General features: G+C 39.1%; 1 protein-coding gene across 4 annotated transcripts in view; it reads right to left on the minus strand.

Moving 5' to 3' along the window:
• The window catches only part of KCNIP4 (potassium voltage-gated channel interacting protein 4), a gene marked incomplete at both ends in the record, with an annotated part of 1,193,276 nt that overhangs the window by 496,047 nt on the left and 670,846 nt on the right, over nucleotides 1-26,383 (minus strand). The window contains one exon of one of the 4 annotated variants that reach the window (XM_079704276.1): nucleotides 15,631-15,730. The exons of the other annotated variants lie outside the window; for them this stretch is intronic. Coding sequence (XP_079560402.1) covers nucleotides 15,631-15,730 — 100 coding nt within the window. Of the gene's footprint in view, nucleotides 1-15,630; nucleotides 15,731-26,383 lie in introns of those variants that run through there. 4 annotated transcript variants of the gene reach the window in all.

Consider the following 26,383-nt stretch of genomic DNA (forward strand, 5'->3'; position numbering starts at 1 on the left):
ATATCTTAACTCATTTATCCTCAAAACCCTATGATATCAATACTATCAATATTATTATCTCCTTTTTACTCATCTCCAGGGATGAGGACCCTGGAGCACAAAAAGGATAAGCAGTGTGCCCAAGATTACAAAGCAGGTAAGTGCCGGGGCTACGTTTCAAACTCAAGCTGCCAGACTCCAGAGTGTCAGACTATTAACACCATCAGGCCGTCTATGATAAAATGTGTAAAAGTACTGATTCAATGACCACCCTCTGCTGGCTACTGCCCTTGATTTTGTCATATATTAGCTCATTACTCTTCACAGGAATGCTAGAAGGTCGGTGTTATCCCCACTTGTCAAAGAAGGAAAACTAAGATCAGATAACTAGCTAGTGGCTGAGTCTGGATAAAAACAAGATTGTTTGAAACCAATGCTGTGTTCTTTCCATAATGCTATCATTTCAGAGGAGTTGTTTTTGGACTTAAGTTCTGTCAAAGTGCAGATCATATGTTACTTTCTTTATATTCCCAGATCATAGCCTAGAGCCTCAATGTAGAGTTTTTTCCTCCCCCAAATTGCATCAATATGAATCAAGGTCAGTGTAGTTTTCTTCACGTTCATTATGTAAGAAAAAAAATCTAGTAATGAAAAAGGAAAATTATGTGGATCATCCCTATGGCCAAATTTTATAAAGTACTTTTGAAAGAAAAAAAAATGTATGAGGGGTATTTAGAATTCCTTGCTAAGGAGCCATGCAGTGGAATCTTTGCAATGGTCTTAACTGCTTCCTTCTACTTCTTGAAGCCTCTTTATATCACTCCTTTCCTTTCAATCTGTTCCCCGAATTAAATAATTTGTACCTAGGTTTTCACATGAATGGTGCCCACTCAGATGCAAGCAAGCTGCTGTCCGGAAAGAGAATTATTGAAGCTCAGAAGTGAGGGAAGCCAAGGATTGCCAAGAAACAGCAGACTCCCTCTCTGCACTCTCCTTCCTTGCCCCGCCCTTTCTCACATATCACACAGCCAGTCCAGTCTTCCCTTTCAGAGGAAATGAAGCAAAACACATAAATGGAGTGAAGTGATTTCTTCCTCAGAGTCATAAAACTACAGTTTCTTGTAACAGGTGCAGAAAATGAGCTCCTCTTTTAGATAAGTGAGGCTCTTAGGTAAAATATCAATATCCCAGGCCTTTGATAACTTCTTTGACATATGAATACCTATAGAGACAGCTCTTTATCAACCACTGTGGAAATTGTTTGACTTGAAGTTGAAAAATGACTTCAAAGTATAAAAATCTGACCTTCAAGTTCCAAGGTGTTTCTTCTGAATGATCTTATTTTAAAGATAAATAAACACAGAACTCCTCCATTTTAAATATGTTTTCTGGATCAAAAAAAGAGTTTTTAATTCTTAAATTGATAAATGATTATGTTCCAATGGGTACTGTGCTTCTCCTGCTGGAAAAAAAATAATGTGTATTTCAAATTAATATTCTTTTCCTTTCAAAAGTAACCTCTAAGATATTATAAAAACACAAGCCCCAAATGGACAAGTTCAAAGGAGAAATCAAAAATGCCAGTGTTTGTTCTCTCCGCACCCTGTGTATACATTTTTAAATGGGGTCATCATTTTTCATACTGTTTTGAAATTTGTTATTTTAACTTAAGAAATGTGTTCTAAACATCTTTTCAACACAGTAGTATTTGACAGTCTCATAAGACATATGCTAAGCAAATGGGAGAATTTGTCAACATGCAAATGAAATGGGGCTCTTGCCCAAACTGAATGAATTCAGAATTGAAGCATGACCAAGAGAGGTGACACTGATTGGGTGAGGCAGGAATCCAAGCTTAGGAACGGCAGCAAGTTGTACCCAGAAGAGGCATCCAGGAAACCACAAGACAGGGCCTTTCCAAACTCAAGGAGGGAGGTGTAGGACCTGGTGAGCAAGAACCGGGAAGACGTAAAAGCATTTACCTGGGCACTTACTAGCGACCAGAACTAGTCTTTCTAAGCACTTTATGTCCATTAAAAATGTACTGTTTGCAGACAATACTCTGTGAGCTAGATCTAGTAGAGGATTTTACAGAAGAAATAGAGGATCAGGAAGGTGAAATAACTTGCCTGAGATCACATAGCTAGTTAGAATAGAGACTGCAGTCAGGGTGTTTTGATTCCAAAGATATGGCATATTCCACTTCAACCCACAGTCAAGCTTCATTCCCTCTCCGGTGCTCTTTTTCATTATGCCTTTGTTCTTGTACATATGGTTAAGTATAAGTCCATCTCCCAAGGAATCTTCATAGGTCTTGGTGCAAAAGAATCAAGAATCAGTTTCTTCAAAGAGCTCAACGGCTTATCATATCAACTGATAAACTTCATGGCTTATGTTGTGGGAGTGTGTGTGTGCCTGTGTATTTGTGTGCACGTGTGTGTGAAGTATTTAAGTGTGTGCACTCATGAGTCTAGTGTATGCTTACACAAACACATATTTGGGTACAAGTGTGTATGTATACATGAACATACAAAATTACATACCTCATTGATTTTAATAGTCATTGAACACACACTTTTGAAGGTAGGGCATCAGTAACTACCAGATATCGAACTTCCCAAAAGCTAAGGAGAAACTGGTAGCTAAAAGTTGTGGAAACAAGAAAAGCACAAATGCATCATCACTAAAAATATCTGATGAATAAAGCTTTGTTTCTGAAACTCAGAATTTAAACAGAAAATTCCTTTCCGTGTATTTGAATTTTACTCCATTTATGAAGGAACACTAAATACACAACTTTAAGGAATTCATCTGTTGTTTGAAGAGCAGTCTGAGAGTATTTTCTCAAGCATTTTCACCATAACAAATAAACTAATATTTGTAAACATTGTGTTGGATCCTCTACCCCAAGCAATTTTACTAGTTGTTTTGATTTATACTACACCATTATGGCCACAGAATTGAGAAATAAAATTTTCAATCACTGGTCTCCACCTCATCACACAGCTGGAGGACACAATCCTCACCTGGTTCCATTTCAAGTCTTCTATAGTTGGACCTCCACAGTCTGAGCCACTATATCTGTTTTTGCATATTTGGAGGTTGTATTAACCATATTCCCTCTAATTCCCTTGCTATTTTTCTCATTTTTCCACTTGCTACCCAGTTCTGCCCTCCTCTTTGAACATGTCTGGAAAGAATGATCTAGCAGTAATGTACCCAAAAAAGTGCTTACTGTATCCCAGCCAGGGAGAGTCTTCTTTTAAAATGATGACCACAGATCTCAAATGGGCACTAAGCACTGCCCAGCAATGGTCTCACGTTTGTTCAGTAAAGTCACTCCCCCAAGCTCTGAAAAGACGATACTATACTTTCTCTCTCTTTAAAACATCAATTACTCCCCACCCCACAAATGCTTTTTACCTCACTCTGCTTCATTTTAACAGAAGAAAGCAATCAGACAGTGTCTCAACTTCCCGTTATGAATGCACCAACATTTACATCCATATTCTCTGCCTTCCCCAGCATCTAATACAGGGAAGGAGAGTCTCTGCTGCAACCAAGGCCAACTCCTCTGCAACAGCAGGGACCTCAGTGTTTTTGTCCTTGTCATATCTCCAGCCCCTAGAAGAGCATACAGTAGGAGCTTGGTAAGTACAGGTTAAATAAATGTATGTATGAATGAATGAATACCTATGAACATGAAAGGGTCCATTTGTCCTAGATGAAGAGGAGGGCAAAGGTAAACACAAAGATTTCTAGGGTGGCACTCCAAATCTGTAGCATACAGCTAGATAATCATATATAAAACAAATGATAAATAAATAATAGATGATGTTTACCCATGCCTCATTTCCTCAGTCTTTGCCCTACCTGGCTTTTACACTGTATGTACAATAAATGGCCACATTTATAGAGTGCCATAATAGAACCAGGGACTGTCCATTCTTCTCTTTTAGTCTTCACAAAAATGATCAATTTACATATGATGAAAGTGAGGCTTAAAGAGATCCAATAAGTTGCCCAAGGTCTACTAGTAAGTGCAGGAGGTCAGACTCAAATCCATATCTGTTGATATCTGTTGATGTGAAAGCCCATGCTCTCTCCACTCAGCCATGCTGCTAGTCAGCCCCTGGGACCTTCCTGCAGGTTCAAGCACAACTAGTTCCTGAGTCAACTCTGTGGGGAACTGGACTTCATTCCCCCTACAGCCAGCCACACCTGGAGATGTCATGCTGCCAGATGGTCTCTTCCTTATTGTGTCAGTTGTGAAGCCTGGGTAGCCATGGAGATTCACAGAGAGACATGGGGACCCCTAATGGGAAGTTTGTATGCAGCTTCCTGTCTTAGTGGATGGACCTTTATTTCTGTATCCCCAGCCATGGACTTCATACGCCAGAAAATGCAAGATTTTCTAAGCTCACAGTAGGGGCAGATCTTGGTTAGGTCAGGCCTGAATCTTATATAATTTGGAAGATAAGAGTCTGTCGGGGCTTCCTTGGTGGCGCAGTGGTTGAGTATCTGCCTGCTAATGCAGGGGACACGGGTTCGAGCCCTGGTCTGGGAGGATCCCACATGCCGCGGAGCAACTGGGCCCGTGAGCCACAACTACTGAGCCTGCGCATCTGGAGCCTGTGCTCCACAACAAGAGAGGCTGCGACAGTGAGAGGCCCGTGCACCGCGATGAAGAGTGGCACCCACTTGCCACAACTAGAGAAAGCCCTCACACAGAAACGAAGATCCAACACAGCAAAAATAAATAAATTAATTAATAAACTCCTACCCCCAACATCTTAAAAAAGTCTGTAAAAAAAGAGGGAAAAATCACATATACAAAATTTGGTGTGGAAGTTAATATTCATTTACAGTGGGAATGGGAAGGGGCCCACATACTTAAGGAAATCTATAGCTTAACCTTCATTTACATTAAGGTAATTCTGTCTCTGACCATGACCTAGCCCTACCTGAGAGGCAGGTACATGGTGGCTGAGAACCTGTGTCCTCCAGTGGACAGCATGGATTTTAATCCCAGCTAGACCACCTCTAGGTATATGATCCAAGTGTTGAAACTTCCACAGCATATACTTTCTCATTTCTTTAATCTTCAATTATATAACTGGTTCATAAAAATTGTTGTCAACGTGAATAATGCACAGACAATGCTGGCCATGGTGTCTGGCATAGACTCCACAAATCTCTCATTCAGGTGTTACTGGTATTATTAGCATCTGATGCCATCTTCTTGCTCACCAGCTCTGGGACCTCCCTATTCGAGGCCCCACTGCTATATTCATTTGATGCCTGCCTGAATGCCTAAGCACCAAGCATTTGGTGTGTCTTCACCATTGTGGATCACGTTTTGGCATACCTCACGTTTTTTCAGCAGACTTATTTCTGCCTGTATACCAGAAACCTCCCCCTTCCCCATATCTTCCTGAGACAAAACACCAGAAAATAGCAATATAATGAAAAAATGTTCATAATACAATCTTAAGAGCCAGAATTCCTGTAATTATGGCTAATAAGATTATTCTTACACGGTTTTGTAAAATTAGATACTATAAAATGTAAAATTATTAGCTTCTCACCTAGAGTGTAATTTATAACTCTATCATAGATTGTATACTTATTATGGTATATAATACTACCAGTTAGTTTTGTCATTTCTAACAAGTCAATTAACCTTCCTGGGCCTCAATTAACTCATAAAATGAGGGGGTTGGACTACAGTGTCTGTAATTCTTGCTAGTTCCAAAAGAATGTTATTAGTACAAATATCTGGGATATTATTCTCATCTGAATATGGAATGTGACAAATTTGAATATTTGTCTTTGAACCTAATATGTGGGAGAGGAGGAGTTACTCAAAGGATAACAACATGGCTTTCCTTTTTGTGAAATCTGCCTCTTTGCCTCCACTATCTTTTTTTTTTTTTTTTTTTTTTTTTTTTTTTTTGCGGTATGCGGGCCTCTCACTGTTGTGGCCTCTCCCATTGCGGAGCACAGGCTCCGGATGCACAGGGTCAGCGGCCATGGCTTACGGGCCCAGACGCTCCGCGGCATGTGGGATCTTCCCAGACAGGGGCACGAACCCGTGTCCCCTGCATCTCAACCACTGCGCCACCAGGGAAGCCCTGTCTCCACTATCTTTTTTTTTTTTTTTGCGGTATGCGGGCCTCTCACTGTTGTGGCCTCTCCCATTGCGGAGCGCAGGCTCAGTGGCCATGGCTCACGGGCCTAGCCGCTCCACGGCATATGGGATCTTCCTGGACCGGGGCCCGAACCCGTGTCCCCTGCATTGGCAGGCAGACTCTCAACCACTGCGCCACCAGGGAAGCCCCCCTCCACTATCTTAATACTCTCACTACGGCAGGTGCTCAAGGAATATTATTTGATTGTTTTTAAAATATCTTCTCTAACAAAGTCTTACTGAGACAATTTACATTGTTCTTATAGATGCAATTAAGAGTAGGGTTTATATCCTAGGATCTTGAAGCAGCCTGGTAAGGAGAAATGAAGACTAGACCTGCTTTCCAACCTCACAGGGCTGGTAAAAGGGCAGATCGAGCTCAACAGAAAGAAAGTAGTATTTAGTCCACAGCATATGCTAAAGATCGGTCATGGGAAGTAGAGGAAGTTCTTCCAGATAAAAGAAGCCTGACAAAAGGTAATGAGTCAATGTCCTGGCAGTTGTCTGGGGCAAGGCAAAGAGGTGTCTGCCTACCCTTTGCTGACATTGGGGCAGGCAGATATGGTGTGAAAAATATCAGGGCCCAGAAAATAAGATGGAATAGGGGACTCATAAAGACTTCCTAGCCTAATCTTTCAGTGACTTCCCAGTACACAAACAACAAAACCCAAAGTCCTTGTGATGGCCATGTATGGTGTGCCCTTGCCCATCCCTCCACTGTTACCACCAACCTTCCAGCTCACTCTGCTCCACTTCCACCAGCAAATCTGTGTTCCTTGGACACAAGAAATACACTTGTAAACAAAGGCCCTTGTACTTTGTCATCCCTTTGCTTGGAATCCTCTTGTTCCAGACTCTATGATGTCACATACACTCATTTCTTTCAGTTATTGGCAGTAAAATCAATTCTTCAGAAAGGCCTTTTCTGACCACTCTATTATAACATGCCTGTTTCTGTCCCCTTATTACATTTTGTGCTTGTTTCTATTAAATATCAGATTATATATTCCTTTGTTTCTTTATCTTTTTGTCTTGTTTCCCCAATAGTATATAAATTCCACAAGGACTTGGACTGTGCTCATTACTGTGCCTAGAACAATGTGTGAAGCATAGTAGAGATACAAATATCTAGTGAATGAATGAATGAATTATAGTATAACTACACTGCCTTCCATACATTTTTGTAGCATTTATAGTTTGTATCTCAAAATTTAGCAGATCAGCTTGCAAGAACAAAGATATTTTCCTTTCCTTAAGGCTGCATCTCCAGTGTCTAGAACAGCGGCTGATACTTGGGAGGTGCTCAATAAATAATCGTAAATGTTGTTTACTGTGAAAATAAAAAGTTCCTATACTGTAGTTTCAAGAAAGGAAATGAATAATCATTTTTCATTTATATTAACAAGTAGCACCAGAACCAGTTTTAAACCCAACTCAATTGATCAATGACAACTTCCCATTAATAATAACCACTCTTTGGAAAGCTTAAAACTCTAAATAACATTAGCAGTGTTTTTCTCTGAACAACTGTATCCTACAAGTGCGGCTCTCACTTGCTTAGCAAGCAATGAATTCAGCTTTTGGTTTTAGATATTGAGTGGTGGTTTCCTTTTTTTGGAAAGAAAGAGGATGTGCGTGACCATAATGGCAAAACACACAAATCATTTATAATATTCTAGAGCTGGCTCTAAGCACACACAAATAGTACCATTTCAATCTGTACAACAAACAGGAGAGGGAGGTGCTATGATTATTCTTATTTAAGATATAAAGACACTGAGGCACAGAAGGTTGAGGTGCTTATCCAAAGTCATACAACTAATACATATTAGAGACAGGATTTAATTATTGTTAATTCCAATTATTTTGGCTTCAGAGTACGTTCTTAGCGTCTATACTCTATGGCCTCCCTGTAACAGCTGAACCATACTATTGGTATATTTTTAGCAGTAAGATTCATCTTGATGATGTTCAATGCTTTTCAAATAATTGCCCCCAACAGCCTGGACAGTGGGGGTAAATTTCACCAATTTCATGGGTGCGAGATGGTGTAAGCAATAAACAAGGTGCTTCTTGTTTTTAATAATCAGAGTGGTGGACAATTAGGGTAAGTACACTTGTGACTTGTAAATGTATCTACTGGTTATTAAGCCTGTGTCTTCCAGAAATTCATCCATTAGGGTCACTGAATGACTGTCAGGGGGTAATGGCTCTCTACCACTAACTTATTCAGACAAGTCATCAAGGTGGAAAACACCTCAATTTATGACCAAGTCCCTCAGCCTAAGGATTCTTTTGTGGTGGCACCTATCTCTAATGATAAAGCTAAGGCACAAAACCACTTCCCATCACCCACATCTTAGAATCCTTGAACTTTAGAGTGAGTGGTCCACTAGCAGAATTAAGGAGAGCTATAATTTGGATAAATATTTGGTGCAATTTAGATTATGTTTGAAGTTTACTGTCTGAGTATACTCCATTAGATTTTTTTCTCTGCAGAGACAAGCCTGTCAAAATCAAGTTATTCAGTAAGTCACTCATCCTCTCTGGGACTAAGTTTCTTCATCTATGAATGATTAATTTGGAATTGGTAATTTCTAAGTATTTTCCATTTTATGAAGCCTTAATAAATCAGAGCTTGACTTAGGTGATTTATAAATGTATTTTCCTTTTTTTCTCTTCCTCATTTTCTTTTTGTTCATTATCATAGCTGTGTTTTTACATAGAATGCCTCTACATAGAAGTAGAAGTAAAACAAAAAATAAAAGTCAAATTTTTAAAAAGTAACAATTTTTAGGGATAGTCTCTATTAAGGTTTATATTAAATGTGACTTTTATTTATCTGTGTAAAATTTATTCCATTTCTGAATATATATTTTCTGTAGTATAGTGAAGGTCATTTGGATCAGTACCACCGTGAAGGTATTGGAACTATTCCAGGTTCCTTCACTTATTCCCCTGTGACCTCGAGCAAATTATTAATCTCTCTGAATCTCCATTTTCATCCATCTGCAAAACAGAAATAACACCTACAATCTCACTTGCTGGATAAGATAATTCCAGGGCATAGTATATGTAACACTCCTCTTACTCTGTTTGCCAAGTAGTGAATTCTCAGCTAAGTTAAGCTTTCCTCCCTCCATTGAACTCTGTTCTCCATAGCTAGAACTGTGTGCCTCCATGCTTTATACCTGCTGATAAAGGCTGGAGTATGTGTTTTCTGTTGATGACCATCCTGATCAAGACTAAAACCCTTGTTTTATACTAGAAATCAACACTGGATGCACTTGATCCAAAATCCAGTGTGGATCATCCTATTCCTTTATCCATGCTCCAATTAGTCCTGCTCATAGATCTTAGACCCTTTTATAAATAACCCCCTTCCCGGACTCAGGAAGTCCGATGTATGTTACTTTACATCGTAACATAATATATAGAGTTTTCTCCTTCACCAGCCCTTCTCTGTCCCACCTATTTCCAGCAGTCCCACCTGTCACCCACAGACAAACAAGATAAAAACTGGGCTCAGTCTGAGATGGAACACATATATCGACTTTCTTCTCAATTTTTACCCCAGAGCCCAACTGAATACTGTCTTTGATTACACTGAAATTTAATGAAGATTCATTTATGTTATAAGATTTTATGTCTAATTTATAAGATAGGGGCTTTATAATATTCTCTATGCTATGCTTAGAATACTACAGTCAGTATGTCAGTATGAATATTTTTGCTTATTAAACAATGTTAGTGATTGAGAGTGTTCACACAGAGAATGTATTCAGGAAAGCCTTGGGGCTTCTCTGGTGGTGCAGTGGTTGACAGTCCACCTGCCGATGCAGGGGACACGGGTTCGTGCCCTGGTCTGGGAGGATCCCACATGCCGCGGAGCGGCTGGGCCCATGAGCCATGGCCGCTGAGCCTGCATGTCCGGAGCCTGTGCTCCGCAACGGGAGAGGCCACAACAGTGAGAGGCCCGCATACTACAAAAAAAAAAAAAAAAAAAAAAAAAAAGAAAGTCTTGTAGAAAGAGTTAATGGATACTTGACTTAACATTTTCTCCCCTTCACCAAATTATTTGCCATTGCCATCATGCTGTAATGTCTAGGAAATTAACGAATAGGATATAGAACCTGATAGCCTGAGTTTGAATTCCAGCTTTATGACTTATTGGTTGAGTAACCTTGAGCCAAGTTACTTAGCCTCTATAGCTCTAAATTTTCTTATCATTAAACTGAGAACAATAGTACCTATCTCAGAGGACCAGGGTGAAGATTAAATAAGATATTAGTATACTAATATTAATACTAATTCTATACTATCCTAGAGAACATTTTAATACACAGTTTAATATCATACTGGTGTCTAAAACTTGCCTTGCATATTGGTAACCCTCAATAAAGCAAGATATTAATATTATTTATCATTATTTCATTTTGTGGATTAAAAAATATGGATTACAGGGCTTCCCTGGTGGCGCAGTGGTTGAGAGTCCTCCTGCCGATGAAGGGGACGTGGGTTCCTGCCCCCGTCCGGGAGGATCCCACATGCCATGGAGCAGCTGGGCCCGTGAGCCATGGCCGTTGAGCCTGTGCGTCCAGAGCTTGTGCTCCGCAACGGGAGAGGCCACAACAGTGAGAGGCCCGCGTACCGAAAAAAAAAAAAAATGGATTACAGAGGTCAAGTAATAGCCCCAAATCATATGACTATTAAGAGGTGAAACAGTGATTAGAATACAAGCAAAATAATTCTGGATCCTCTGAATATAATCTCTGACCACACTAAATCCTCTTCTTCCAGTAGCCCCTTTATCGACATTAATGTTTTTGACATATTAACTATAAAAGACCCCAAAGAAGATCAAACTGTATGAGTATTCCCTTTCTTCCACCCTGAGATTGTGTAAAAAATAATTTAAGTTTCCTAATATCTCTATAAATTCTTTTATCTTTCGTAAACATTTCACTTTAGAAAGACTTTCCAGATAGTTGAAATGCACATAGCTTTGGCATGCCATTGCATCTGGAGAAGCAGAATTCTAGGCGAATTTTTTTTTTTTTTTTTTTTTTTTTTGCGGTACGCGGGCCTCTTACTGTTGTGGCCTCTCCCGTTGCGGGGGTATGCGCAGGCTCAGCGGCCATGGCTCACGGGCCCAGCCGCTCCGCGGCATGTGGGATCTTCCCAGACCAGGGCATGAACCCGTGTACCCTGCATCGGCAGGCGGACTCTCAACCACTGTGCCACCAGGGAAGCCCTCTAGGAGAATTTTTAAAGGATGTGCTTTGTAAATTTCGATTAAGCGATCCGAGATAGAAATCATAACCCCCTCCCAGTCGTCTCCAGTCCCTTGGTCTTCATTAAACATCATGGAATGGTCACACAGTCAGTACCGTTTTCCAGTTGGCCCAATTTATTGACAGACCCAACACACCCACAATTCTGTCAACAGTACTGGAGAATTAAGAACGAGGGTTCTGAAAATCCATCTTTGAATATATGGCTAATGCCTTGTTTAGACCTCTTGGGGAAGTTGTATTACAGCATCACAGATATCTGCTAAATAAAGTGAGCTCAATAAATACAAAAGAAATTCTAATGTGTATTCTACAAAGGGATTAGATTATCAGTTAATTTCTTTTGTCTTTTTATCAAAGAGGATTACCAATAAAAGATTTTTTTTTTCAAGTCACATGTGTTATTGCATTTTTGTAAAATTTTGCCTTTTATCAAGGTTATTAGTAGGGAGAAGAATGGTTCTTTCTCAATTCAGTAACTACTTCAGCATGATTTAATACATATTTGGATGAAAAGTAGATATTTTCACAGCCCAGTGTTGCATATAGAGATAATGAAATAGCTTTGCCATTAAAATTTTGATTCAATTTCTCCCTGGAATGTGTCAACAGAAAACCACTTTCATTTTTATAGCTGGAAAAAAGGTAATTTACTCTTGTGAGGTTTTAGGAGTGTTCCAAACCAGCATAACCCTGGAGCTTCCTGAACTCCTCACTAAGTAGAGAGAGTCTGTGGATTCAAAACTCTGGCATTGTGCATTATCCTCAAAACTTTGCTCAAGTTAAAAAAACTATTTGCATGCATACTGACCTGGTACTAATATTTCTTTTCTTCAAAAGAAATATTGAACTTTGAATTGCAAAAAAGAAACAGAAAAGGAAGAAAAGAACTGAACTATGAAACATTAATAAATTATAACATGATGTGTTTATCTGTTGTTGAAATCCCATGTAAGTTTTGAGAAACTCTATAACATGGATGCCTAAAATAGCAGCCCCAAATGTCAAATTCTAGAGCTACAGGAAAGGATATTTCTCTATTCTCCTGAAATACAATGAAAATCTCCTGAGCTATGATGAATTATCCCACTATGGAAGAGAAGGAAAGATCAGCCTAGTAACAGCACTGCATATCAATCCCAAAGTAGGCAATTGATACCCATTTCATAAAAAAGGATATGTGTTATATAAATGATCAAATTTTAATTACCTGGTAGACTTATAGAACTTTTTAAATGGAAACTTCCATGAAGGTTATCAAGTCCAGTTTTCTCATTTTAGACAACTAAAGAGGTAACATAGCTTACCCAAGTTTAGAAAGCAAGAGAGTGGCAAAGGAGGGGTAAGAGTCTGTACTCTTACTACTGTCTTATTTTCTCATATTAAAGACTGTTACCTGCTAAATGAAACTTCTTTTGTTTATAAATACATGCCATGGATCTATGTGTAGCATTATGTGTTTATGCATATCATACATAGACTGGAAGAGAAGGACCCAGGACATCCAGGACCCACTCCACAGTCTTCTGCAAAGAATGGAAGCTCAAAGTACTCAAAGATAAGCAAATACAAATATTTCAGATTTTAATGTTACCAATTTATTTTGAAGTACATTTTTTCTATACATACTTAAAGCAAGATAATAACTATATTATGCAAACATAGTATTATACAGGCCCTTGAGGACATAATGCATGGTGCATATATAATAATACAAAAAAACTACATTCTGAATGATGACTACACTATAAAACAGTTATAAGTTTAGATGAAAAGGTTTAATTGTTTAGGGGGAAAAAAACCCCTCAAAATCATCCTCATAGGGCTTTAACCTAGGTTCAAATTTTTCTACTTAATACTCAAATTTCTTTACTAGGTCACCTGAGCAGACAGAAATAAGGAAGGTGAAAGAAATCATTATCCTCAACTTAGATATGTAAATGATGGGGGAGGAAGAGAACTCTTATTTGAAAATAAACCTGAATGAAATGAGCACCCATGTTTGTTTTGAAGAAAGCTTCAGAAAAATCTATGAAGATGCTATTTTGATATTAAATATTGTTTATACTTTTTGTTCATTAAAACTAGGTTGTAACTTTAAAGTGTGCCCATTCTGATCTATATATTCAAACTATATTCAATGAATTAGAGTTTATCAGTCTGTTTATTTGTTTTATATCTCCAGTAAACAAAGTGTGTGGTCAACTTAAATATTGTTTTGAAGGTTTTCTGACTCTAGCACTGACTTTGGCGATAAGTCTTATACAAACCTCAAAATGGAAAGCACTATTGCTCTCTTTCTCTATCAACTTTTACATATTGAGTATAATTCCTCCTTCACGTGGTCATTAACATTTTACCATTTCAAAATACTTTCTAAAACCTGGAATTCAGATATGGGTTTATATTGAAGTTTATGAGGAAGCACATTCTCTCCATAGTGTTAGTACAATGTTGGCCTGGAAAATGCTGATACTGTAAAATATAAAATACAAGATAGAAACTGTTCATGCAAATTAGTATATTTTGAAATATAACAAAGAATAGGAAAAAAATAGTTTCATAAAGGTTAGCAGTTCTTACAGGAAGGAAACACATGCTATCATTTGGGAGAGTAAATGATCGTGCTCCTAAAACAAAACCAATACTAGAGGAGGTTTCATCACAAAATGCACAGTAAAATGTCAAGAGAGTTTAAAGAATGACCACAAATCATCCATGAACTCAGGTAAAAAACAAAAAAAAAAGTCCCTCAACACAGCTAGAAATACCAATACTATTCCAAGGAACTGTCAGTCTCAGAGAGAATAAAAACCAGGGCATTAAAATGGGAGGTCCCGATCACATTTGCCAGGAAAATAACACACACTAAAGGGCAGAGAAGCCAAACCAAGTTATTGCTTTATCACAACAATGCAAAAGATAAAGTCAATTTTAAAGAGCAATCACTACTCCCAGAATTTAGAATTTTATCCTCTTTTTAGAACTGCAAATATTGCCATCAGAAAGGGCTTTCAAAAAGCATTCTGCAAACTTACTTCAAAATTACTTCAACAAACCCTGCTTTCCACCCTATCCCCCCACACGACCAATTACAAATGTAGGTTTCTATAACCTACATCTGAGTGACACACTTACTGTAATTTGGCATTGGCTATTTGTAAATGCAGCCTTATTTATGTCACATGTGGCAGTCATCCTCCAGAGGACTGAATTAGTTGTGAATGTAAATACATTTATAACATATTTGCATTTTTACTCAAGTTTAAAATTTGAAACAAGAAGAATATCAAAGCATAACTACATCAAACATCACCTAGGGATGCTTTTAAAATTGCTCTGACAACTTTACAGAAACAATTACTGGCCATATGCAAAAATACTCTCAAATGTGTTCTGCACAGTAAGAAAATAATCATCTGAATTTACTCAGATTCTCAAAGAAACATCAAATTCAGGAAAAGATACAGGCAAGTACACACCTTATTTTTTAAAGAAAGAGATTGTTAAGGAGAATAGGGGAATGAGCATCTGATGAATGTAAACAGCAACACTTGAAAAACAATTGGCTCTTTGGAATCTATGTTAAGGTCTGTCATATGAATTGGGGACTCTGCCCCTTAGAATCTCCATTGGGATGTAAAATAAGTAACGTTATAAACACTTCTTGAGACAACCTTACAAAAAGCTTATCATTCTTAGGCTCCAATCTTAAACCACGAGAAATTATAATCAATGTATAACCATTTCCATTTGATGAATGCATTTACATAGCAATAAACAAGCGGACCTCACAATATATCCAAATAAAATTTGCTGATACAATAAAAGGGGATATTAGATAAAATGATATAACATCAATATGGACTAAATACTCTCAATATTAGCAGACATACCAATTATAAACATTTTATCTCAGTTTAGGTTCTAACATTTTGATTCAAAGTGTTTCTCATACTTTTAACATTCTTTTGCTCTAAAACATTACTGAAACTTGCAAAAAGTTTATTTTATTAATCTTTCCTACCCTGAAAAACCCATCTCTCTTTATGTCCACCCCAGAGTAACATTTCTCTGATCTCATTTCAGGTGCCTCTTACACTCGCTTAAGAAATTTTTATTGCAAAACAGAGAATTTTTAGAAGTCACTAAAAAGCACTCCCTTACCTTCTAAACCTGCTTCAATCAGCCCAAACTGTTCCAATAATTTAACAAAAAGCACAATGACGATCAGAACTGCTATCATTTCAAGCCCTTCCAAGTTCATGGTCAGCTAGGTCATGGTCCGACCACAGCTACTGAGAAGTGCTCCTCTGCCTGGCTTTCTTTGTAAAGCCATTAACTACATTAAGAAGGCTACTGCCAGAGGAGAAGGGGAGGAGGAGAGCTAGAGAGAGAGGGAGAGAGGGAGGGAGAGAGGGAAGGAGGGGGAGAGAGAGAGAGAGACAGGGAGAGGAGACGACGAGATGGAGAGAGGGCGTGAATGAGAGAAAATGCATTCATCCTGTCTACTGTAGCAGAGGCTAGAAGTGGCAGTCGGATAAAGTCGGGCCTGTCGAATTATCAGCTTCCTCTTTATCACTCCTACACAAAGAGACAGCCACGCATGAAGTAACGCGCAGATCACCCGAAGACCCGGGAGATCACCAGGAAGGTCCGGAGAAAACAGGACGCACGGCAGTGATGGCTCCGCGGCCCCGGGACCAGCGCTCCCGGCGCCGCTGTGGCTTTGTTGGGCTGGTCAGTTGCCTTGGAAACGGAAACTAACCAGAGTCTGGACTCCCGCTGCAGACAGGGACCAGAGCACCGCATCTTGAAATAAGAAGAAAAACCGGAAAATGCTGAGAGGCGAAGTGACAGCTTGGATTCAGCTGCTTCAGAAACCCTGTTTACTAGTCAGGAAAAGCAAAGTGTGTATTTTGTCCCAACTAGCTGAGCGCAGATAGAAATGCGGCTTAAGGGACTTGCTCAATATTGACTTTCTTTTTTCAATGAGTTGCCTTATTCTGGGGCTCTGTGTGAGTCATTGTGAACTAATACTCTGGTTTGAGTAGTAAGTATCACATCGTTTCAAAGCATGATTACGATAAATTAGTAAGTATCCTTAATGTTTGTAAATCTTAGAGTTGAGCAGTTACCTTATGTATTAGTTCATTGCCATTCAATACACCAAAACATGTACATATTTTTTTCATTGTTTACCTTCTATGCTTGTTTGTATGTTTTTAATTGATTGGAGTAAATTTGGAGCAAGAGAAAGTTTCAGAAGAAAAAAAATCAATCAGAAACAAAACTTGTTTAGAGTTTCTGTCTTTAAATTGCACAACCATTTCACGTTTGTGTTTCCTCCATTACTGTACTGATCAAATAGATCAGGCCCACATTCAAATACAGAATTTAAACAAAAAAGAAAAGAACAAAAAAAAAAACCCCAAGAGTTAGAAAGCATCTCAGAAACCCAATTCAAGTCTCCTATTTCAGAGATGAGCAAACTGAGGAGCAAGGAAGAGGAAGAAACATCAGGCAGAGGCAGGGCAGGGTAGTATGTAGGCATCCTTAATTTCTTGTCAGCTTTTGAAGCAATACAGAGTAATGGTTTGGACGATGGACTCCAGAGTCTGACTGCCTGGACTCAGGTCTGACCTCTTATTAGCTGTGTGACCTTGGGTAAGTTACTTAACATCTCTATTCCTTAATGTCCTCATCTGTAAACGGGGGCATGGCAGTAGCACTTAGCTCATTGGACTGTTGAGGGCATTAATGAGTAATACTGTTTAGAACAGAGTAAGTGCTCAATCACTACTGGCTCTTGTTTCAATCACAAGTCTCTCCATGCTCTATGCACGCCACGTAGAGTTGCTAGGGTAATTACTTTGAGATGCAACCCTCATCATATCGTTCCCTTAATCAGAAACCTTCCATGGCTCCCTATCTGCCTACTGAATAATGTCTAAGATCCTTGGAACAGCATTTTGGTCACTACATGATCTGGTCCCAGCTTCAGGACTGCACCTCACTGGCCCTACTTCTGTTCATTCACTCTACCTGACAGCTCAGCTTCCTTCCTCCAGACTCATTCTGAGCTTCTCCATCTCTAGGCTTTGTTCAAAAATACTGCATGTATTTGGAAAATCCTTTCCACAATAACTCTGCCTGTCGGGCTCCTAAAACTCTTCTATGAAACTTCTCCAAGCAGAATTGGAAGAAATCTCTCCTTTTTTGTGTTTTTATAATACTTGTTTTTCTCTTACAGTACTTTATATTATAGCCAATTGGGTGGACATCTTCACAACTTAAGGGTAAGTTTCTAGAGGGCATAAGTCACATCTTCCTTCCCTTTAAGCTCCCCACATGCCTCCATGGAGGGCATATAGACGTGCGGTATAGATACTTGTTGGATAACAATAGTCACCATTAATTATGTAATTACTACATACCAGATGCTTTACTTTGTTTTTCCCTCTTAGTTACTCTGAAAATAAATATAATTAGATGAGATTTACAGAGAAACACTATATCTCATAGAATTTAAATAACATGGGGCTTCCTGGTGGTACAGTGGTTGAGAGTCCGCCTGCCGATGCAGGAGACACGGGTTCGTGCCCCCGTCCGGGAAGATCCCACATGCCGTGGAGCAGCTGGGTCCGTGAGCCATGGCCGCTGAGCCTGCGCGTCCGGAACCTGTGCTCCGCAAGGGAGAGGCCACAGCAGTGAGAGGCCCGCATACCACACACACAAAAAAAAGTATTTAAATAACAGGCTCAAGGCCATGCTGCTGTTGAGTGATGGGACCAAGGTTCAAACTCTGATTTGTTCAACTCAAAGCCCATTATTTCTTCCCATTATTCCACACAGTTTTAAATGAAATAAAAATCTAAGCATTGGCACCAGTACTTATCAGCCCAGGAATGAAGGTTACACCCCAAATGACCCTCCCAAACTGTTTCGTGACAGTCTAATTAATCCATTAACCCCCATAACTTTGCAACATGAGAAGTTTCCAAACTAGTAGTTAACTGAATTCATGGCTCCTCCTTCCTGTTCATTCACAGGATTATTATTACTTACTTAAACACACATAACCTGTGGTCCTCAGATAGGATTTTTCTATGTTTTTCTACCCCCGAGGAACTCAGTAGAGCCCTTCAATTTGCCCCATAAATAAAATTCAATGATTGAGTTTTTTATGTTCACATTTAAAACTGACGTCTTGGTAATAAAAGCAAAAATAAACAAGTGGGACTACATCAATTTAGAAAGCTTCTGCATAGTATAAAGAATCAACAAAATCAAAAGGCAACCTACAGAATGGGGGAAAATATTTGCAAACCATATATCTAATAAGGGATTAATATCCAAAATATATAAGGAACTCATACAACTCAATAGCAGAAAAAGGCAAACAATTTGATTAAAAAATGTGCAAAGTCTTGAATAGACACTCTTCCAAAAAAGACATACAAATGGCCAGCACGTTGAGAAAAGGTGCTTAACATCATTAATCACCGGGGAAATGCAAATCAAAACCTCAATGAGATACCACTTCACACCTGTTAGGATAGCTGTTAACAAAAAGATAAAAGATAAGTATTAGCAAGGATAAGGAGAAAGGGTAATTTTTTTTTTTTTTTTTTTGGCGTTACTCGGGCCTCTCACTGTTGTGGCCTCTTCTGTTGCAGAGCACAGGCTCCGGGCGCGCAGGCTCAGTGGCCATGGCTCACGGGCCCAGCCGCTTCGCGGCACGTGGGATCGTCCCGGACCCGGGCACGAACCCGTGTCCCCTGCATTGGCAGGCGGACTCTCAACCACTGCGCCACCAGGGAAGCCCAGAAAGGGTAATTTTATGCACTGTAAATTAGTACCACCATTGGGGAAACCTTATGAAGGTTCTTCAAAAAATTAAAAATAGAATTACTACATAATTCAGAAATCCCTCTTCTGAGTATATGTTCGAAGGAAATGAAATCAGTACTTTGAAAAGATTCCTGCACGTTCGTTATTCACAATAACCAAAATATGGAAACAACTTAAGTATCTGTCAGTGGATAAATGGATAAAAAAATGCCTCACACACACTCACACACACACACACACACACACACAGAGGACTATTATTCTGTCTTGGAAAAGAAGGTAATCCTGCCATTTGTGACAACACGGATGAAATGGATGAACCTGAAGGACATTATGCTAAGTGAAATAAGCCAGACACAAAAAGACAAGTACTGCATGATCTCACTTATTATGTGCGATCTAAAATATTTGAATTCATAGAAGCTGAGAGTAGAATGGTGGTAACCAGGGTTGGGGAGGTGGGGCAGGTGGGCAGATGTTGGTCAAAGGGTACAAAGTTGTAGTTATGTAGGATGAATAAATTCTAGACATTCAATGTATAGCATGATGACTACAGTTCACAATACCATATTGTATACTTGAAATTGGCTAAGAGGGCAGATTTCTGGTGCTGTCATGACAAAAAAAAAAAAAAAAGGTAACTATGTAAGGAGATAGATATGTTAATTAGCTTGTCTGTAGTAATCATTTCACTATGTATATGTATATCAAAGTATCGTATTGTATACCTTAAATATATATAATTTTTATTAAAATAAAATAAAATTGATGCTCTTGGACTGAGAACTGTGTGTAGGCAGTTTGCTAGTGAAAAGTGCCCAAATAAGGATCTTTCCACCCAGTCTGGATGTTACAGTTATGGGTTCCTCCGGAACTGAATTGTTCTTCCCAGGGCCTGTGGGGTTTCCTTTCAGACTGTTTACCTCATAAGCTCAGGCCTTTGCCCTTGCCATTCCCTCTACTGGAATGCTTATTCCCAGACTGCTCCATGAATAGGCGGCTTTATTTCGGTCTTGGCTCTAAAGCCCCATCACAGAGAGGCCCTCACTAGCTGCACTGTGTGGAACAGCACACCAGCCCTCAGACCTTGGAGTCACTACTCTCTGAACAAGTGTTATTTTCCTCCAAAGCACTGTCACCACTTGATATGTATATCTGTCTACTTATTTATATAATATCTCTTCCTACTAGAATATAACCTCCTACCTATGAAAGCAGAGATTTTTATCCATCTTGTTCACTGGGATATCCCTGAACTTAGAATAGTGTCTGGCACACAAGAGGCAGTGACTAGCTCTTGAATGAATAATGTAACCGATACATTCCCCTTCCCTAAAAGCCACCTACTCTCTCACCGATTCCAAGGCCTCACTCTCTGTTATCTAGAGTGCCAAGTCTGCCTGGGGATTCTTGTAAGATTTCTGCACACTCTCTTAGGATGCTACAACAGCACGGTGCTGCTGGTACCTCTCCTTAAGGTGAGCCACGCGCCTGCACACCAAAACATCTTGGCCATGTTCTTTTCTGTGTTTAACGTGAGTAGTGTCTGTGATTCCTGACAACATGACCAAAGAAAGCAATACAAGGAAGGCATCAGAGAAGGTGTCCCTCTCCAGAATACCTGAACACCATTGATATGGAGGGTGAGAAGATCCTGGCATGGCATCCACTCCCATCCTTTGACTGCAGCTGGAAGAACACTGCAGTCTAAATAGGTAAAGTGACTTTGTCAATAACTCTTAGCTTCGATTCATAGCTTGGGCTCAAATTAAAGCACTAATCCAGTGTTTTTTCTTCCTATAGAGCCTGGCCTTCCCTTTTACAAGAGAAATGCTAGAGTAATCAATAGAAAGAAGGGACCTGGGCACAGACCCCAGACCTTTGACCTCCTTCAACTCTCTAAACCGCAGTTTGCTGGTCTTCAAAATGGGGCCAATATACCTCCCTTGGGGGTTTTGTTAGGATTAGGTGCGATAATATTCATGAATGATAATTAGGCTCATGGAGCATATAACTTGCCAAAACACAGGGCTAAGCACAGTGACTGTCCCGCCCTCACAACCACTCTGAAGAAGATAAAGATTTTCATCCTCATCAAACAGATGAAGAAGTGGAGGCTTGGGTGGAATTGGTACATTGCCCCATGTCCCAAAGCATCAGAGGCCAGTCAAGCTGATAGCTATACACTGACAGTGGCCAGATATACACTAAGTGCTTGATACATGCTTTCCTTCACTAACTCCACAGGGATAAATAACCAACACTTTATGGTGACTTTTTAAAAGATGGCTTACCCTTTTTGGGTTGATGTGATTTTAGACCCAGGAAAGTTCTGCGCCCCTGCCCTGGGGGTGGTTGGAGGCGGAGGGGTGAGCATGAGGTAACGGTGAAAGAAAGGGGATGCTGTTAGGATTGTTTACCAAAAGCTTTACATGACATACTCTCAAGAAGCTAATGAGGAGGGTTAGAGGCAGAGTCAGGTATCTGTTTAAAAGAAACATCAACAAAGCAACTTTGGCGAGTCGCTCAGGCTCTGCTGCCACTACAAGGTTTCCTTGGCCTGTCCCCAGAAAAATGAACACTTAATTAGAGATACTCTTGCACTTCAGAGCATATCCCTAAAGTACTGTTTTTTCAAAATCACCAGTTACTGGAAGGAATGAACCCATTTCTGCTTCATTTTCAGCAGTATGGCTTTTGCAAGGAAAACAATGTTTCCTTCCAAGATGAGAGATGAGGCTGCCCTTTGATGAACTGAGGCAGGAAACAAAGGGATTCTAGTTATTTGTATCTGTGTCTTTTGATTCCAAGTTGGGGATGATATTAAATGGGGTGGGGTGGAAGAGCTTTCTCCATACCCTAGTCTTAGAGTCTCAATTAGTTAGCCTGGTCAAAAACCAAACTTCATTCAATGTATTTCTGATTATTCATTCATTCACTTGTTAGATTTATGGTCCAGGTACTATACAAGGTGGTATGAGAAATAAAAACCCTATCTTCAGTCCTTGCAAAGCTTAAAATCTATTAAAACAAAATTTAGATGATAGTACCTAATATTTTTAGGATAATCACTATTTGACAGATTAATAAACCAAGCACTTTATATGAATTCTTCCACTGCATCCTCACATAAACCCTACAAGGTAGGTGCCATTATCTCCACTGTGCAGGAGAAACTGAGGAGTAGGGGGCTTAGTAGATTACATCAGGAAATACCCAAGTCAGGATTTAAACCTAGGTGTGATTCCAGAGATCATGATCAGATGGCGTTTTAGATTCACAGCAGTATCTGGTGAAAGCCTTTAAGGATGTATGGAAAGTACCATGAGAGTGGGAGGTCCCACTTAGACTTGAGTGGGAGGGAGGAGAATGAAACCAAGATCAAATTCACTGCATCTGGCTTGTACCATACAAATATTAAGTGACTTTTTTTTTCATAGCAAGGGCAGTCTTCATTACAAGACCAGTGGAGAATAACACTAGTCTTACCAGAGAATTCAACCAGAGCTTGGAAAATACTCAAAGCCAGCTAAATCACTTGCTTTGACACCCCCATGAAGTTCCTGGCATCCTTTTCTGGCCATTTCCCATTGTGCCACACAAAATGACCATCAGTTGCCTGCCTCTTTTAACTCCTTCCTCTCTTTTGGCAGTTACTCAAACCAAGAGATTCCTGGCTAAATCCTATGACTGAGTGAATAGGGAGGATAAATGAACTGAAATAAAATTAAGCAGCAAGGCATCAAATGAGAAATGTATCAATATTAATGTGAAGAAATAATGACCCACATTTATGGAAGTGGCAGGATAATGCAGAAGTTAAGAGCATGCTTGGGTTCAAATCCCTGTTCTGCTACATCAGAGCTTCCTGACTTCGAGCAAAGTTGCTGAGATGATTCATGTAAAGCACTTAGAACAGACTGTCACACTGTAAATGCTCAATGAATGGTAAGTGTTATTGTAATTACTTATTGAGCCCATTGCTATACATCAAGTGCTGTTCTAATTGCTTTATACAAATTATCTCAATAAACCCAAATAGCTCAATTAGTTAAATACTATTATTATTCCCAGACACCATGTGGATAAGAAGGAGTAGGGTATCTTTGGGACTTCCCTCGCAGTCCAGTGGTTAAGACTTCTCCTTCCAATGCAGGGGGTGCTGGTTCGATCCCTGAGCCAGAAGCTGAGATCCCATATGCCTCAAGGCCAGAAAACCAAAACATAAAACAGAAGCAATATTGTAACAAATTCAGTAAAGGCTTTTAAAATGGTCCACATCAAAAAAAAATCTTAAAAAAAAAAGGAGTAGTGTATCTTCAATTGAGTTGGGATTCTAAAGAAAATACATTGCTCATACCCGTCCATCAGGTTTACCATCATCTTCATCACAAGTGATATGAGGATAATCTATTCATTTATAATGACTTGACTTTCAAATTGCTCTTCTTAAGAAAAACGGAAATCTAGATATCCCTGTTTCAAAGGAAAAAAATGTAAATAGCATTGAAGTAACTTTCCTGGGCCCTGGTTTTGGAGAACATCTTAATCACTTTCCATTCTGGAACACTCCACAGAATGAACAGGTACAGTGAGGTGTTAGTGTGGCATCAGACTACAGACTCAGGTTCAACTGGATTTTCAGAGTCTTACCATGTGCTAAGGAAATTCATTTTCAAGGACATATCCCATTGCCCCTTCAGTCTCATCAGCCCCACCTAGGCATCACACTGACATTCTATGACTAGACAATATCCTGGATGGTAAGGGACCAGCACTGCACCAGACTTCATCAGGCAACCTTGTCCTCAGGATAAATAGCAAAGGCAGTCTGCTCAATGGGTGAAGGTAGTCTACAGAGGAAAAATAGGCATGACTCAGACACACTTTGAAGCTGTATGTTAGTGCCTCTTTACAGGATTGAAGATAAATTGAAAGAACTGTAAATAGTAGCAATATTATCCAGGACTGACAAGAGAGAACAGAGAACAATTATACATATATATTAACTGGTGGTGCTTGAAATTTAGAGTGCATCAGAATTACCTTGAGATCTTCTTCAAAGTGAATCCTCAGACCTTCCCCAGAGATTCTGATTTAATAGGTCTTGGATAGAGCTCATGAATCTCCATTTTTATCAAACTTTCCAATGATTCTAATGCAGGACTTCTCTGGACCACACCATGAGAAACACTGCATTCATCTGCTTAAACACTCTCACCCAGTAAGTAACACAGCCTCCAGGGAGACATTTCCCCACCTTATTAAAAACTAGCTGAAAGTCACACATTTTACAAACTCAACAGTGTTAAGAATACACAGGGGCTCCATCAGTTTCTCAAACTTGTCTAGAAAGTCTTTTTTTTTTTTCCTACTAGAAGACAGTTGTACATCATTTGTGAATAGATACAAGTTTCCATACCATGTTGTCAAAGTATTTTTTGATGATTCATTCCCAGCATCCATCACAACTTCTTTCACCAAGGAACTTCAGGTGCAAACTTAAATGGAAACAAGACTGTAAACCATTCCACACTTCTCTGCATTGTTACATATCCTAGCTTCCATCCTGAATCTATCTCTACAGCATCCTCCTTTTAGCTCTAAATGTAATCACTTAAGTGAAGGAGAACACTGATAAGCAGCTGTCTCAATAACCAAGCAAAGTGAAATAAATAGCAATTGATGGATGCCAATGTTTGGAAGTGTGAAGCGGATTTAGATAAAGTAACATTTCAGTTTGAGATCTAATAAAAAACAAAACAGCAGCCACAAGGAGCCTTTTCCCATTACTCTGCCAGGGATAATCTTTATCTAAATCAATACTATAAAAGTAACAAAAGACACAAAGTTGTCTGATGCATAATTCATTTATTATGAAATCATGTAAGACTCAAATAATTGAAACAGGATTATTTATGTGATCATTAAACCCAGGGCAATTTCTACAGATTTTTAGCCCTGCTTAATGGAAATCTTGGTTGCAGATATATATTTAGCCAGATTTCATTCCAAATATTGTTCCTTCCAACCAATTATTCCTCATTACAGTTGACATGCTGTACTTCCTCAATGTAATAGAGTATAAAAATTGCTTATTCTTTTATTGCACTGAAGAAATACAAAATATGAAAAGTAATACACAACAATTCCCTTGACAATTATTCATGCTATGTTGTAGTTTAATTACTAACAACTCTAACTTAATCACTTTTTAATAAACTTGCTTTTCAACAGGTATATTTCAACTATATTAGCCATGATATTTACATCATGAAAGAATCAAATTTTGCATAATAATTAAGCTTACGTTTTATGTGAAGCACACACATAAGACTTAGGTTTAGTAGGACCACACTGAAAAGAAAAATGATCATCAGCACAATGGAAATGTAACTCATTAAACAACACAAAGTGGCCTCAAAGAGTTAAAAAGATTAACTTTTATATAAAATTGATGGCATACTATGTTAAACTTATATAGAGAGCCATGAAAAGCTTAAAACTTTTTTAAAGGGGCATAAGAACAAGCTACTCCAGCATGACCTGCTAGTTTGATAACTGAGGATGGCACCTCTCTGCACTGTGGCATTAGTGTAGTAGTTTTCTACTGCTGCATAGCAAATTATCACAAACCGAGGTACTTAGAAAAACACAAATTGAATATTTTAAAGTGTCCATAGATGAAGAGTCTGGTTATGGGTTTTCTGAGTCCTCCACTCAGGCTTAAATCAAAGTGTAGACTGGGGCTATGATCACATCTAAAGCATTGGGTCTGCTTTTGCAAACATTGGTTGTTCACAGAATTCATTTCCTTGTGATTGTATGACTGAGGTGCCTATTTTCTTGTTAGCTGTTGGACCACTCTCAGTTCCTAGAAGTTGTTTTTTAGTTCTTTGCCCTCTCTACAACACGGCAGTTTTCTCCTTCGATGCCAGCAGGAAAACATCTTTTATGTTTCATATCTCTCTGACCTCTTTTCAAGGATTACTTGATTAGGTCAGGCTCACCCAGGATAGCCCCTTTTTGATGAACTCAAAGGCAACGAATTAGGAAACTTATTTAC

The sequence above is a fragment of the Hyperoodon ampullatus genome (genome assembly GCF_949752795.1).
Source record: "Hyperoodon ampullatus genome assembly, chromosome: 1".
Taxonomy (NCBI): Eukaryota; Metazoa; Chordata; class Mammalia; order Artiodactyla; family Ziphiidae; genus Hyperoodon; species Hyperoodon ampullatus.